The sequence below is a fragment of the Prionailurus viverrinus genome, chromosome D3, assembly GCF_022837055.1.
Source record: "Prionailurus viverrinus isolate Anna chromosome D3, UM_Priviv_1.0, whole genome shotgun sequence".
Lineage (NCBI taxonomy): Eukaryota > Metazoa > Chordata > Mammalia > Carnivora > Felidae > Prionailurus > Prionailurus viverrinus.
Genome location: NC_062572.1, coordinates 15,274,715 through 15,288,881, shown reverse-complemented (window position 1 = coordinate 15,288,881; position 14,167 = coordinate 15,274,715). Strand labels below are relative to the sequence as shown.

Here is a 14,167-nt window from a genome sequence, read left to right as displayed (position 1 = left end):
ATGAATCCGCGTGTGTTAAGCACCTGCCTCAGGCACAAGTGGGCAAAATGAAGGCTGACCCATCTGTTAGGAAAAGACTTTCACCTGCTTGGCCAGCGACCTTGGGCAAGTCACATAAGTTCCCTGACCGTGCTTCCTCATCTGTAAAGTGAGCATATGAGTACATCCCCACGGTAGTGGTGAGGAAGCTTGAAATTACCCCCGCAAAGCCCCTAGCTCAGCCAGCCACATCCTTAGAGGAAGCTTCATACTGACAAGGGGTCCTCACGCAGCCAGGTCTGCTTTCCAGGAAAGCCAAACAGCCCGAATCAGCTCCTCTCTGAAGACGAATCCGACACGTGCCTGCAGTGCCAACCCTTCGAGCTGTCAGGCGGGCTGGGCAGAACCCAGTGGGTGCACTCTGCTTCTCCCAAATGAATAAATCATTACAGGAGAGCACTATGCATCCCACTAGCATCCATAAGGACCTGAATTATATATAACAAAGCAGCAAAAGCAATTTATCCCAGGCACGTGCAAGTCATAAAATGGGAGTTCTCGGGTGCCGGAGACAATTTTCAGATATTGCAGCTTTTATCAAAGCAATAAGGCCCACCAAAGGAGCACCCTGCCCCATGGGTGCGAGGATGCCTTAATCGGGTTTATTTATTATCAGAGGAGAGAAATCTAACTCTCTCTCGACTCTGCCACCGCCCCCCACCCACCCACCACCCCGGTATGGCTGCTTCTGAGCTCAGGGGCTCTGGGATATGGGGACGAGCTGCCAAGAGCAACCGCCCTTCTAGTGGGAGCCATCTGTTGAGAAGCTGGGGGTGGGACCAGGTGTGCTCCAGATCCCTGGAGGAAGAGAGGAGAGAGAAGAAGGGAATGTAAGAAGAGAAAACGGTATGGTAACAAAAGCTCTAAACCAGAGCTCAAGGGTCCCGCCTTTGCCACTGATTACAGGCAGGGAAACTGAGGCACAAAAAGGTTGAGTAACTACTTGTCCCAGATCACACATGGAGAGAGGACAGGAGCTGGAATGACAGCCCAGCTAGGCTCGATAGACATTTATTCAGGACCTACTATGTACTGGTACTAGGGACACAGAGTAGAGATGTCCCCACATCTCTATGGGACTGTCCCCACATCTCTATGGGACAGCAGTATGGGACTGCTGACTGCCTCTCCTGCTGCATTATCAATGGCTGTCCTTATGACTGGGCTTCAGCCCACAAGCCTGCCTTGCTGATGATGCGCAAATGTGCCAAGTATATTCCTATCTCAGGGCTTCTGACTTGCTGTTCCTTCTGCCTGAAACACTGTTCCTCCAGATTTTTACACAGCTGACCCCTCAACCTCCTGCCTCTGCTCAAATGTCACCTTCTCAGACAGGACTTCCCTACTCACCTTATCCAAATTTGCAAGCCCCTCCCCTGCCATGACACTCCATCACCTTGTCACGTGTTGGATTCTCCTAAAGCAAACACAGAGATGGAGTGTGTCGTGTAGAGGGGAAAGCAGGTGTGGATAAAAGACGGAAGAGACACTATGACATCAGTTCAACATAGCTTCATCCACCCGGGCGACAAGCTCTGCGAGCAATATCGCCCACCAGTGCGTCTGGAGTCAGGAGGCAATGGCCAGGCCTTTGGACCCCACACCTCACTGAGGCACGGGATGCAGGTTGCCCTGGGAAATGTGTGAGCTTGGGCAAGGTGGCTCTCTGCAGCTCAGGCAGACCCTGAGGAGGAACAGGTGGGGGCTATCTGCTGACCACTGTCCCTGCAGCTGCTCAGCAAGTCCTTCCTCGATGGGAGACGTGGGTGGCACATCTCCATGTCTACAACACCCTTTATCCTGCTTTCTATTTTTTCCCAGTGCTTACCACCACCCAACATTGTATATAACCACATATTTACTTGTCTCTTGTCTCTCTGTGCAGCTTTCCATGAGGTGTTCAAGGATACAGGCAATGGCTGTCTTGTTCTCATTTCCTGGAACAGTTCTTGGCACATAGCAGATACCCAGTAAATATTTGCTTAATCAATTAGTAAATGAATGAATGAACGTCCTCCATCGCTCCCAGTTTAACAGGAGAGACTGAACAAGTGAACAATTACATTTCAGTGGTGAGTACTGCTGATATCCTAGGTCAGTGGGTGGTATCTAACCAAGCCTGGGGTGGGGAGTGTCCACGGAAAGCTGTCTGACTCCGAGTCTGCTGCTATTTCCACTTATACCACGACAGGACGAGCAAGACAGATTCAGCCTTTATTGCACTCAGGGCTACCCCCTCATCTTGGTATGTTGCACATGGTACTTAACCATTTCATGTTTTTATCAAAAATTTTTTAATGTTTTATTTATTTGTGTGAGAGAGAGACAGAGTATGAGCAGAGGAAGGGCAGTGAGAAGGAGACACAGAATCCAAAGCAGGCTCCAGGCTCTGAGCTGTCAGCACAGAGCCCGACATGGGGCTTGAACTATGAACCATGAGATCATGACCTGAGCCAAAGTCAGAGGTTTAACTGACTGAGCCACCCAGGTGCCCCACCATTTCATGTTTTTATATATTGCCTCTCCAACCACATTAGAACTTCTCTGAGCCTAGGGAGCACATCTTACATATCTTTTCCTTATCCAATTCAATGCAACCATGGTGGTTTGGGTACCACTGTCACCCCCTGAACCATTACTGAGTATATGAAAAGGGCCTTTAAGCATGAAGACAGCATTGCTGTGGGTAACCAGGTTTTCTAACCTCCGGTTTGGACATAAGATCTGTAAAAATAAAAATAGCTATTGCTTGGTGAGGACCATGTCCAACCAGATACTATGCCAAGCACTTTGCATACATCGCACCTGTCAATTATTATGGCAGCCTTGCAAGGTAGAGCCTTGAATATTGTCTCCATTTTACAGATAAAGAAACTGAGGCTCAAAGAGGGGAAAACATTTGCCCAAGGTCACACAGTTGATATGAGGTAGAGCTAATAGGCACACTTGAGCTGATGATGTTCTTAACCATGACACTGATCTTTTGGGGCTAATGAAACAGATTGCTTTAATTCAGCATAGAATCATAAAATCAGGGTGGTGAGCTCAACATCTCCATCAGCCTGAAGTCACCAGGGTTTCTGTGTTTCTGTAGGGAGCAGAACCAATGACCACTCAGCCATATTCGTTCTCATCTCTGTAACAATTCCAGATATCTTTGCTCAGGTGTCAGTTGTGTCCTCATCAGAAGCTGTCCGCATCATCAAGCTGTCTCCCAAAGAGATTCATGTGATAGCATGGAGGTTAAGTGATTATATCCAGGTCCTTACAAACGATGGAAACCTGGCTCTTTCAACACACCGAGAGAGGTATCATCCCTCTGGGTTAGACTCACATTAGCCACACTTTGAGACTGATGTATAAACCAGATGACAACGTATTCATTTGCAAAGAGAGATTACTATTGTAGAGATTGGTTCTGAAAAGCTATGCAACCAGTATTTTCTCTCCTGGTAAGAAGACCAGCCTGGGGAAATAAATAAGAATATGGTTTCTTGATGAATAAAATTGGGACAAGGAGAGATGGATGCATTCATTTAGTCTTTAGTGGCAATAGACTGAAATGGCTGGAAACAAGCATCTCATGGAAAGGATAATTCAGATGGAATCATCACTATCACAAGTCGACTGGCAAAAATATCTGTATTTATCTTGTGGTAAAGATTTTTGGTTGCTGCCAAAAGGCCACTGTCAACCTCCTTCCCCATGGCTGTTTCACACTATAGAGATTGGATAAACATACATTCACTTTCCTTGGAACTAAGGGTAATCAACTCTGGCTAATGAGACATAATGGTAAGTCATCTGGGGGGCTTCTGGAAAGGTATCTGGCTTCTTAGTGAAAGGTACAGAGGCAAAAGAAGAGCTCACAAGTACTAACTCTTTCCCCCTCTTTCTGCTTTAAATGTGGATGTGATATTTGGGGCTACAGCAGCCATCTTGTATCCATGAGGAAGACAAAAAGCCAATTTACTAAGGATTATAGAATAAAAAGGAAGAAAAAGAGTTAGATCATTGACAATGCTGTTGACCTACTACACCAAAACTGAAACTTCCTACATCCAGAATTTCTATTAAGGAAGTTCATTAAATGTCTTTATTGCTTAAGCCATTATTGTTTCAGTTCTCTGTTGCACTATTACAAATCACCCCAAAAGTTAGTGGCTTAAAACAACCACCATTTATTACTTGTCGTGATTCTGTGAGTTGACCAGCCTCAGCAGGGTAGCTATTCTACTCCATTTGGGGCTGACTGTGGCGGCTATCATCTGGAGGTTCAACTGGAAGGAATGCTCAAAGCAGCCCATTTGCATGACTGGCAGTCAGCTAACAGCTCAGCCTCTCTCCCTATGGCTTGGGTTTTCCACAGCATGGCAGCTGGGTTCCAAAAGAGAGTCTTCCAAGTGTGCAAAAGTAGAAGCTGCAGATCTTTCACAGCTGAGCATTTGGAAATTACACGATACCACTTCTACTTCATTCCGTCTTTCTGAAACAAGTCACCGGGTGAGCCTGGATTCAAGGGGAAAGAGACCCTGCCTCTTAATGGGAGGTTGGAAAGAAAGTTTCAGCCACCTTTAATTGACCATAGTTATCACTCTGATTTTCCACAACTTGCAGCTGAAAGCAGTTCTCTAAATCTAGCCTTGCCCCTGGAACAAGAGATATTCAAAGATCAAGACTCCCTCTCCACTGAAACAAGCTGTAGTGATTGCATTCAAGGTTGGCATTTGCAACTCTGTCCTCCAGGCTTCTGTGGCAGATAGTGATGGACACAGCCTTTCTTCAAATATGTTAATAAGTTCAATCACATGACAGACAGTCTTGCAGGCCTAGCCATCCTATCTCTTTAACATGACTTTGCATTGCTCTGCTTTGATCTATAATATATTGACTTCATGGTGTAACTCTTAAAAAGCAATCTTCACTCCCTATACTTTCCAAGTGCTCGAGAAAACATTGCTGTAGCCCCCTACACCTGGCATCAATCTTCATCAAGATCCTTGCCCTGTGTGCCTCACAGTGTTGTTGAAAGAATCAGTTGCGATGAGAGCTGGAATAGTACCTTGAAGTGGTTACCAGGGATTACTGTTATCATAATCAAATAAGCATGTTGTGCCAGCTATGGTTGTTTTGGTAACAAGTGACATAAAACCCAATTTAAACTAGCTTAGCAAATAGGAGAAATGCTGGCTGGGAGTCTGAGGGAGTCTTGCCAGTTTCAGGCATGGCAGGATCCAGCAGCTCAAACATCGTCAGCAGGACCTGCCTGATCTCCTGCAGGCTGCTTCATTTCTCAACAAGAGAGTTGCAAGCAGCTTCAAGTGCACATCTTGCTGGGTGTGCTTTCCCTAACTCTTTACCCAGAGGTCCTTCTCCTCAATGTTACTGGCCCAAGTTGGGCAATGTGCCCATCCCTTAACCAATCCTTATGGCTGAGGGCACATAATGAGCTGCCTGGCCGGAGCCTGGGTCACATGATGACTCTAGATCTGATGGGATCAGCTCTACCCAAATTGTATGGATTGAGAAAATGTGGGGTACTGTTACCACAAGAAGGACAAATAGCCGCCCAGTGTACATGACATGGTGGAAGACCATTAGGTGAGGAGTCTGGAATCTGAGTTATCACCTTTGTCCTGCTGGATGACTCACTCTTGCTCCTGAAGCTTGCATTTGGCCCATCATGACCTCAGGGATTCTATGTTGTGTCGATTCACTATCGGGTCATCATGGTATCTGACTAAATCTGACTATATTCCTTAGAGATTCCTGAGAGTGAGTCTGATTGGTATACCTCATGTCCTTTTTATAAAGTCTACATCCTTGGCCAGGCTACGGAACAGCTACCCCCGCGTCGTGGGCCACCACCAGTCTAATAACCGATGGTTGGGAAAAGAAGACGCATGGCATAAAACATGGCTAACTTAGCAGGTACACCGTGAGTGAGCAGGGAACACGGATGTGACAACAAGCAGGGAAATGGAGTCATCATGGCAAGGAGCATAAGGGAAGACTGTGCAGCTCCATGAGAGACAGGGGGGACTCTCCCTGCCCTCCACCCCCAGAAGAAAATCGATCCTGGTCTTAGAAGACCTGTAGAATGACTCACTTAATACTGAGCCCAAATTTTCACAGCAAATCATGGGAGAAAAAAGGGCTTTGATTTGGAACTTTAGCTTGAAAAACGAAACTGAGCTTATCAACATAACAAAATTTAGGCTACCATTTCAACTATGCATGAATTCTTGTGAAGAACAAAAAATGTATTAAGTAGTGAGTTTTTTTCGTGTAATTTTTGTGACAAAATCCTTCACTTCAGGTTTGGTTTTCACAGTATGATAGCAAAAAGGTCATTTAAAAAATATTCAAGGGCTTCACCAATTTTTTCCTAAGGCCTGCTAGAATCTTTTGATATTTAAATCTTTCTCTTTTGAAGTGCTCACCGAGTCACTTTCCTTGTCGTTTGTTTTTTTTTTTCTTCAACTGTTAACTCTTTTGGGGTTGATATGATATTCAAAATATTGAATAACCAGCGTGATACAGGCATCAACCGACCAGAACAGTGGCCACAACAGCTGGTATGGTGGACCCTGGGAGGTCCAGCTGAATATGGCTCTAAGACCACCTGATTCTCTCGGGTCGTCTGTGATTCTTCTGTTCTTTAAGCATGTCTCAGCACCACTTTGATCAGGAATCCCGCATCTTGGGCAAGATTTTCAATTGACCACTTGCTGCTGGATTACACTGCATATGCACCAGGATCAGACATTTGGTGAAAGACTGATTCTCTTTGACAGTATTTCTTGGTTGGAAGAACCAGCAATCCATTCAACGGCATTCAAAATTCAGGGGGTCCTTCACAGAGACTGAACCACCAGGAAGCTGCCATGGCAGAAAAGGATTCATGCTAGGGATGACAACTTAATCATTAAAAAAAGCGTTAATAATTGAAATTGTATAATTATTGAAAAAAAAATGAAATGACAAACTTCTGCTTTTCTACACAACTTCATCACCTCATGGACTCAGATGATAGACACTCAGTGACAAAGACCCCTGAATTCTATTTGTGAACTGGCTTGAATGGATTGCCCTTTCTTGCAGCCACGGAGTCCTAACAAAGACCAGCAGGATTTACAAGTTTGGGTCACCAATTGGTTTCAACAGAACTATCAGAACTACATGGAAAAAATACGATGACCAGGTATTAGTCTGATACTTTCTGAATCTGTTTCCTAATGAAACATTCAAATATCAGCCTGCATTTCAAACTAGAAATCCTATTTGCAAAATTCAGGACAGATCTCTTACTCAGCGGTAGACTTTATGCCCCCAATTCAGATAGCAGGCTTGCCTTGCTAATCGCAGAACAGAACACGTCATGAACACACAGGAGTGGAGAAGCAGATGAACTGAGGAATTTCTTGACTGTGTCCTCTTGTGAGACTTTGGCGTTCTGATCCTTAGCCTCAGGAGTCAGGGCTGGGGTGGGCCCAGGCCGCTGGGTGTTTTTCTGCCCCCAATTTTGAGGAACAACAGCAATTACTTCATGTTCTGCAATGTTAATTAACTGGAATGGGTCAAAGGCTCACCCAGATCAGAAACAGTTCCGAAAATGGACTCGTGAATTCTGCAGACCGTGAATTTTCCTTAATGAACATATTAACATACTTCCTTCCCATGCCTCAAGCCAGAGTTTCTCAGTCTTGGAAATAGAAAAGCAGGAGGATCTAGTGGTCACTGGCTCTCCAGCATAGTGATAAAAAGCTGAGGTTTTGCAGCTAGACAAATATGGGTATCAATCTTGGTTCTGTTCCCTGCTAATTGCGTGTTCTTGGATAAATGCACTTTGCCTGTGTGGACCTCAGTTTTCTTATCTGTAAAATGAGGAAAATAATAGCATCTATCTCATGGGGTTGTTGTGTTAGGTATGAGGTGCTCCTAAGGCCTGACACATCACATATGTCCAAAAACTATGAATTTGACCCAGTGGTAGACAATCCTTTTTTTTCCCCTACCAAATGTTCATTATTCTTCCCTGTAGTAATAGTTCTTTGGGTTTCCTTTGAGTAACCACTCCTCCTCTCTAGAGTGGTTCAAGGGGTACTAAATAAATCCACCGTGAGTTCAAGGCTGAATCTGTATGAATTTTCTAGGGCTGCATAGACTAGGTAGCTTAACAACAGAGACTTTCTCATGGTTTTGGAAGTCTGAGGTCACGGCAGTGGCAGGGCTGAGCTCTCCTGAGACTTCTCTCCCTGACTTGCTGATATACTTCTTCTCCCTGTGTCTTCATGGGGTCTACCCTCTGTGGGTCTGTGTCATAATTTCCTCTTCTAATGAGGACTCCAGTCATGCTGGATTAGGGCCCACTCATATGACCTCCTTTAACCTTAATTACCTCTTTAAAGGCCCTGTCTCCAAATACATTCACCTTAAGAGGTCCTAGGACTCAGGATCTCAACATATGAATTTGGGGGAGTCACAATTCTGCCATAACAACTGTGACCTAGATCTGGCCAGAAAACTCTCCTCCCCCTAATCAGAATGATTGATTCAATCCTAGACGTTTTTTTAAACTTAAGTACAGAGAATTTCTTCATCTTCAAGGTGAGTGTTGCAAAGACAATGTGGAATGGAGCTGCTGTGGTCACCATGTGGAAAAGGTCAACATAGAAGAAAACATAAAAGAGAAATGGAAAGAGAAAGACTGAGTCCTGAAATCATCTGAGCCTCTGGATCCTGCTGCACCTAGAGCTCCCTTTGACAGTTCACTCACAGAACCCACTAAAATCCACTTTTGTGGCTTGAGCCAGTTGGGAGTTGAGTTTCTATCACTTGCAACCAAAGAAGTCTTGACATGCATGCCCCCTACTTATTTTTTTTAATGTTTATTTATTTTTGAAGTGGCGGGGAAGGAGCAGGGAGAGGGAGACAGAAGATCCAAAGTGGCTCCGTGCTGACAGCAGAGAGCCCAATGTGGGGCTCAAACTCACAAACCATGAGATCACGAACTGCGCTGAAGTCGGACGCTTAACCAATTGAGCCACCCAGGCGCCTTAGCCCCTACTCAATTATTAAGGAGCTTGTAGAGCCCAAGTAAATAGAATGGGAGAGGATTGAGGAACAGAGCTGGAAAGTAGAGGAATATTTATAGAAATTAGGCAGGTAACCATAACCATTAAATGCAGGAATCAGGGTAGATTTAATAACAGATGTATATTCCTTTAACTTAGCCTAATGTAAGAAAATTTGACTCTGCATGGTAGTTGAGACAAGGAGTTCTTCACTAAGCCATAGACTTCTCGAAGACAGCAATATTGTCTCATTCAGATGCAGTGTAGCTCTGGTGCCCAGCATGAAACAGGCACACAAAAAATATCTGTGGACTTGGATGAGCTTACTAAGAAATCTTTTGCACTTTATGGTTCAATATAGACATCCTTTAAATAATGGATTTGGCATAGTATTATATCTGCATTCACTGTTGAAGAGTTACATTGATAATCATAGAGCAGCCAAGTATTAATTTTAACAATGTCTAATAACTCAGAGAAGAAACTCTCAAGTGGGTCCCCTCACCATTAGCTGACCTGTAACTGGCCCCTTCTTTACCCATCAACTGCATTATAATTCTCTGTTGCAACATGGAACTACTTGGCGCCCATTACAGCCCCTTGTGAAAGGGGTTTGGATGGGAAAAGAAGAGAATGTGTATTTATGACACTGGATAACAGCATGGAGTGGGCAGTGTGACCTTGCTGTACTTGGATTACTGCACAATTGGAGAAGAACACTGAACTACGGGTTTCTATCTGAGTTTTGACTCTGAGTTTCTATCAAGCTGCTGGTAACCTGCCTGTCCTCCTCTCTGGAGAGAGATTACTCCTTACCCTGGAAAGGAAGTAAATGTCTCTGGCACATGGAGCTTATATCTAGGTTTACCACCTCCGAATATAAGCAAATATCTTCCAGGAAGAGGACAGAACTTACTCACCCTGGGATGTCTCCAGGAAGAGAGAAGGTCTCTACCTTTGGTTTGCTATTCAATCATTCCTAAACAAAGACCACTTGAGAACCCAAGAAATCCAGGGAGAATTGTCTCCCAACAAATATATGTTGAGATGATGCAGGGAAGGAATCTAGATTCCTGAGTCACCAGATGGAGGATAGCCTTCCCCAACCCATGACCAAGGCTTTCTCTTACCAAGAAATATACTTTCGTGATGCTCAACCACTTGGTCTTGTCTATTATGGCAGCTAAGGTTATCTTGACTAATAAAGATGACTTTAATGTACACCAGACAAATTATACTTGCATGAGAAAGAAGAGAGTTAGATAATATGTAGTAAGTTCCAAATGATAAGGATGGGGATGGGATTTGGGAGTGGGCAGAAGATTATGAAGAAGTCTTCATCTTACTAGTGATAGACTAAAAGAAAACAGAATTTGAAAGACAAGCCACAGTTGTCCAGGGACGCACCCCCCAGTCTCTGCACACCCAAATGTCATCAGCAGCCCCCCTCCCCACTCTCGTGCATGAACATTACACTGAGCCAAAGCTGTGAATGACTTTCACACCAGTTTAGAGCTTTTCAGATCATCTTAAGCTCAATTACAGCTAAACCAATAATACACCCCAAACATCATTATTGGAGAATCACCAACCAGGCCCACTAATTGTATTTGCAGCTTCTTCATCATATTAGTCAAGTCATAAGTGCAGCATGCTCTTCCCAGAGGATAACCGTTCACAAGGCCAATTTCCTTAGGATGAGACTTTCATATCACATCAGTTTGAACTAATGTGTCTCGGGAAATAAACTGTCAGATCAATAACATCTGCAACCAGAAAATATTGGTGGCAAATAGCAGAGTACAGCCTGCAGTTGAGACCAATATGATCCTTACCTGACACTTGGAAGCTGTCATGACTCAGAAGCTCTGGGGCTTTCCAAGGCGTCAGTTTGGAGATGCTGTTCACATTCCCTGGCAAGACACAAGGAAACTTCATTATAATACTTTGTGACCTTTTCCTCAGAGGCTTACCATATCATTACCAGCCTGAAAAAAGCAAACATTTATTAAGCCCCTTCTGTGTTCCAGGCTTGATGCCTTGAGCAGTGTATGCAATGATAAGCAGTCTTTATGGAAGTCCACAAAGGAGTCCAAATTCTAGATCTACAACTTCGTAAAGGCAAGTTTCCTTACTTCTCTGAGTCTCAGTTTCCAAATCTGTACAATATGAAATAACAATAACTACCTTCCAGGGCTGTTTTAGTGATTGAAGAGAAGGTATGGGTTGTGCCCACTGTAGTGCATAGCACACAATAGGTGCTCAATAAATAATAGTTATTGCTATGACTCTAGGTACTTCTTTGTAACTGAAGTTAAACAAATTAATGTTTCCTCCTCAAGTGGGCCATTTGAGGGAAGTTTACCTACCAATCTAGATTGACCCACATAATCTTTCCAGGGAAATATAAAAGGCATGCCATTCTGTTTTTGAAGTAACAGAAAAAAACTGTCAGCTTCTCTTCTTGATGTTTTCCTGTGTTTTCAGAAAAAAGCCCTTGACATAACCTAGCATTCTATGAGTATCAGATAAAGATTGAAAAGTCAGTAAAGAAATACAAAAAGCATGGAAGGCTGAGAAGTATTTAACAATTCAGAGTCGGGGTTCCTTTTGAACCAGTAAGTCCTGGGATTGAATTCTAGATCAGGCACTTAGCAAAGGTGTGACTCTAGGAAAATAACAGAATTTCTGAGCCATGGTTTACTCAATGCAAGACAGCAACACTGTCTGCCTCCAGGAGGTAAGGTCAAAACTAAATAAGGTGATAAATAGTCAAACTTTAGTGACTGTTAATTCTCATCCCCTCCTTCTCATCTCCTATCATTACAAGCTTCAAGTTAATTCAGTAAATGTGTATTGGGCACTATGATGGACACTGGTGATACCGTGTAAATGACACTGACAAGGTCACTGTCTTCATGGCTCCAACCACATTCTGGAGAGGAAAAGATAAATTACTCAGCCAATCCCACAAATCAATGGAAAATTACATTTGTGAGGAGAGCTAAAAAGAAATGATGTAGGGCATTAATGAGAGTTCTCTAAAACCACCTGGCCGAGGCATTAAGCAAGGCCTCCCTGAAGAAGATCTCTCTCTCTTGCCCATTCTGGGTTGTAAGCATATTTCCTAATGGTGACAGGACAGAAAGTGGCACTGAGACAGTAAGCTAGGGCCCAAGTCATGCTGGGCTTTACAGGGTAAACTGCAGGGCCACCATGTTGCACAACCATGGGAGACACCAATTAACTGAACACACAGCCAGTTTTGCAAGACCAGCAGCCTTGGGAAGCAACATGCAGAAAAGAGAAACCATAAATAAAATGCAGAGTGTGTAAGAGAAAGCATTCAGAAGAAAACAATTATGGAACCTTCAAGTGCACCTGTGATGGAGTAATAGCGCAGACCAACATTCCCACCACATAAAACCAGACAAGCCAGATCGAACACAAACACACAAAAATTCTATTTGAAAGCCCCAGGGTGCCTCCAAGACTTGCTGTACAAAAATCCTGGAAAGAAAGGAAGTTCAATGAGATGCACCTGACATTGGGCACATCACCTTTTCCCTTGGGGCACTGATGACTCTTAAGCATCATGGGGAGAGAAGCTCAGAAGCAGGGCAGAGGGCAGCTGCTAAAAGGCATAGAAGCCATCAGAGTGGTTAGGATGCTTCAGGAGGGCAGGAGACAAAAACTAGTATTTGGGGATGTCAGAACAGCTAGGAGTTGAAGGTCCAAAACAATTCCTTCCCAGGAAAGGAAGTAATGGGAAGTGATCCAAAAACACTGTGCCAGTTTCCCCCCATTTGTGCTGTATTAGGTAAGCACTCTAGAATGAAAGCAACGATACGAGACCTGACTTCTCAACGGACTTGATAGAAGCAAAGAGGCAATGAAAGGAGATGATGTCCAAGTTAGAATTCTACACATCCTGAAAATAACCCTCGAGGAGGAAAGCGAAATAAAGATATTTTCAAACACATTAAAAAGGACAGAATTTGCCACCAGAAGATACAAGTGAAATAAACAATACTAAAGAGGGTTCTATAGGCAAAAGGAATATGATCCCAGACAGAAATGTAGGAAAGACTAATGAGCAACAGAAAAAATATGTATGAGGTAAATCTAAATGAATATGGAAAATATTAACAAGAATTCCCTGTGGGATTTTTTTTCCATTTTATTTATTTTAGAGAGAGTGAGCATGAGCAGGGAAGGGGCAGAGGGAGAGGGGGAGGGAGCTAGAGAGAGAGAGAAGGGGGGGGGAGTGCAGAATCTCAAACAGGCTCCACGTTCAGCACAGAGCCCGATGCAGGGCTCAATCCCACAACCCTGGGATCATGACTTGAGCCAAAACCAAAAGTGGGGACACTCAACTAACTGAGCCACCCAGGTGCCCATCCTATGGTTTCTTAAGTGCATGCACATTTAAGTGAATACAATTAGAAACACAAAAGGCAGAAAGAAGATAAATTAGAGTATAATAAGCCCTAGAATTTCTGGCAAGTGGTAAAAATACTAATTTACATTAGACTCAAATAAACAAAGAAGGAATGTCTTAATTTCCAGAGTAATTACTAAAATAAGGTGTAAGTAATAAGTTAATAAAGAAAAACTGGTTTAATTTAAAAGTTTTTTTTTTGATTGGTCCAAATTAAGATTAAACAGGGGGAAGGGGAGTAGAAATAGAAAGAATAGTAATATTATAGATATAAAACCAAATATATCAGTGATTATATTACATGTAAATAGACCAAAAATTCCAATTAATAGACCTACTGTGTCAGACTATATCAGAATGAAACAGTTATATGCTGCTCATATGAGATACACCCTAAACATAAGGACACAAAAAGGTTGAAAGTAAAAGGAAGAGAAAATATAAAACACTAACTAAAAGAAAGGCAATATAGTTATACTAATATCAAATCAAGTGAACTTGAAGGCAAGATGCATAACTAGATATAAAGAGGAAAACTCCAGTAAAAAGGTTAATCCACCAGGAAGATATAACAATTTTATATTCGTAAGCACTTAATAGCATACTTTCA

At 43.2% G+C, this 14,167-nt stretch overlaps 1 protein-coding gene across 4 annotated transcripts in view; it reads right to left on the bottom strand.

Moving 5' to 3' along the window:
* SRRM4 (serine/arginine repetitive matrix 4) overlaps positions 1-14,167 on the bottom strand; it is a 590,829-nt gene that overhangs the window by 463,278 nt on the left and 113,384 nt on the right. For all 4 annotated transcript variants that reach the window (XM_047827801.1, XM_047827796.1, XM_047827800.1 and 1 more), the window contains exon 2: positions 10,952-11,029. In XM_047827801.1, the coding sequence (XP_047683757.1) occupies positions 10,952-10,972 (21 nt within the window). In that variant the 5' untranslated portion in view covers positions 10,973-11,029. The remainder of the gene's footprint in view (positions 1-10,951; positions 11,030-14,167) is intronic.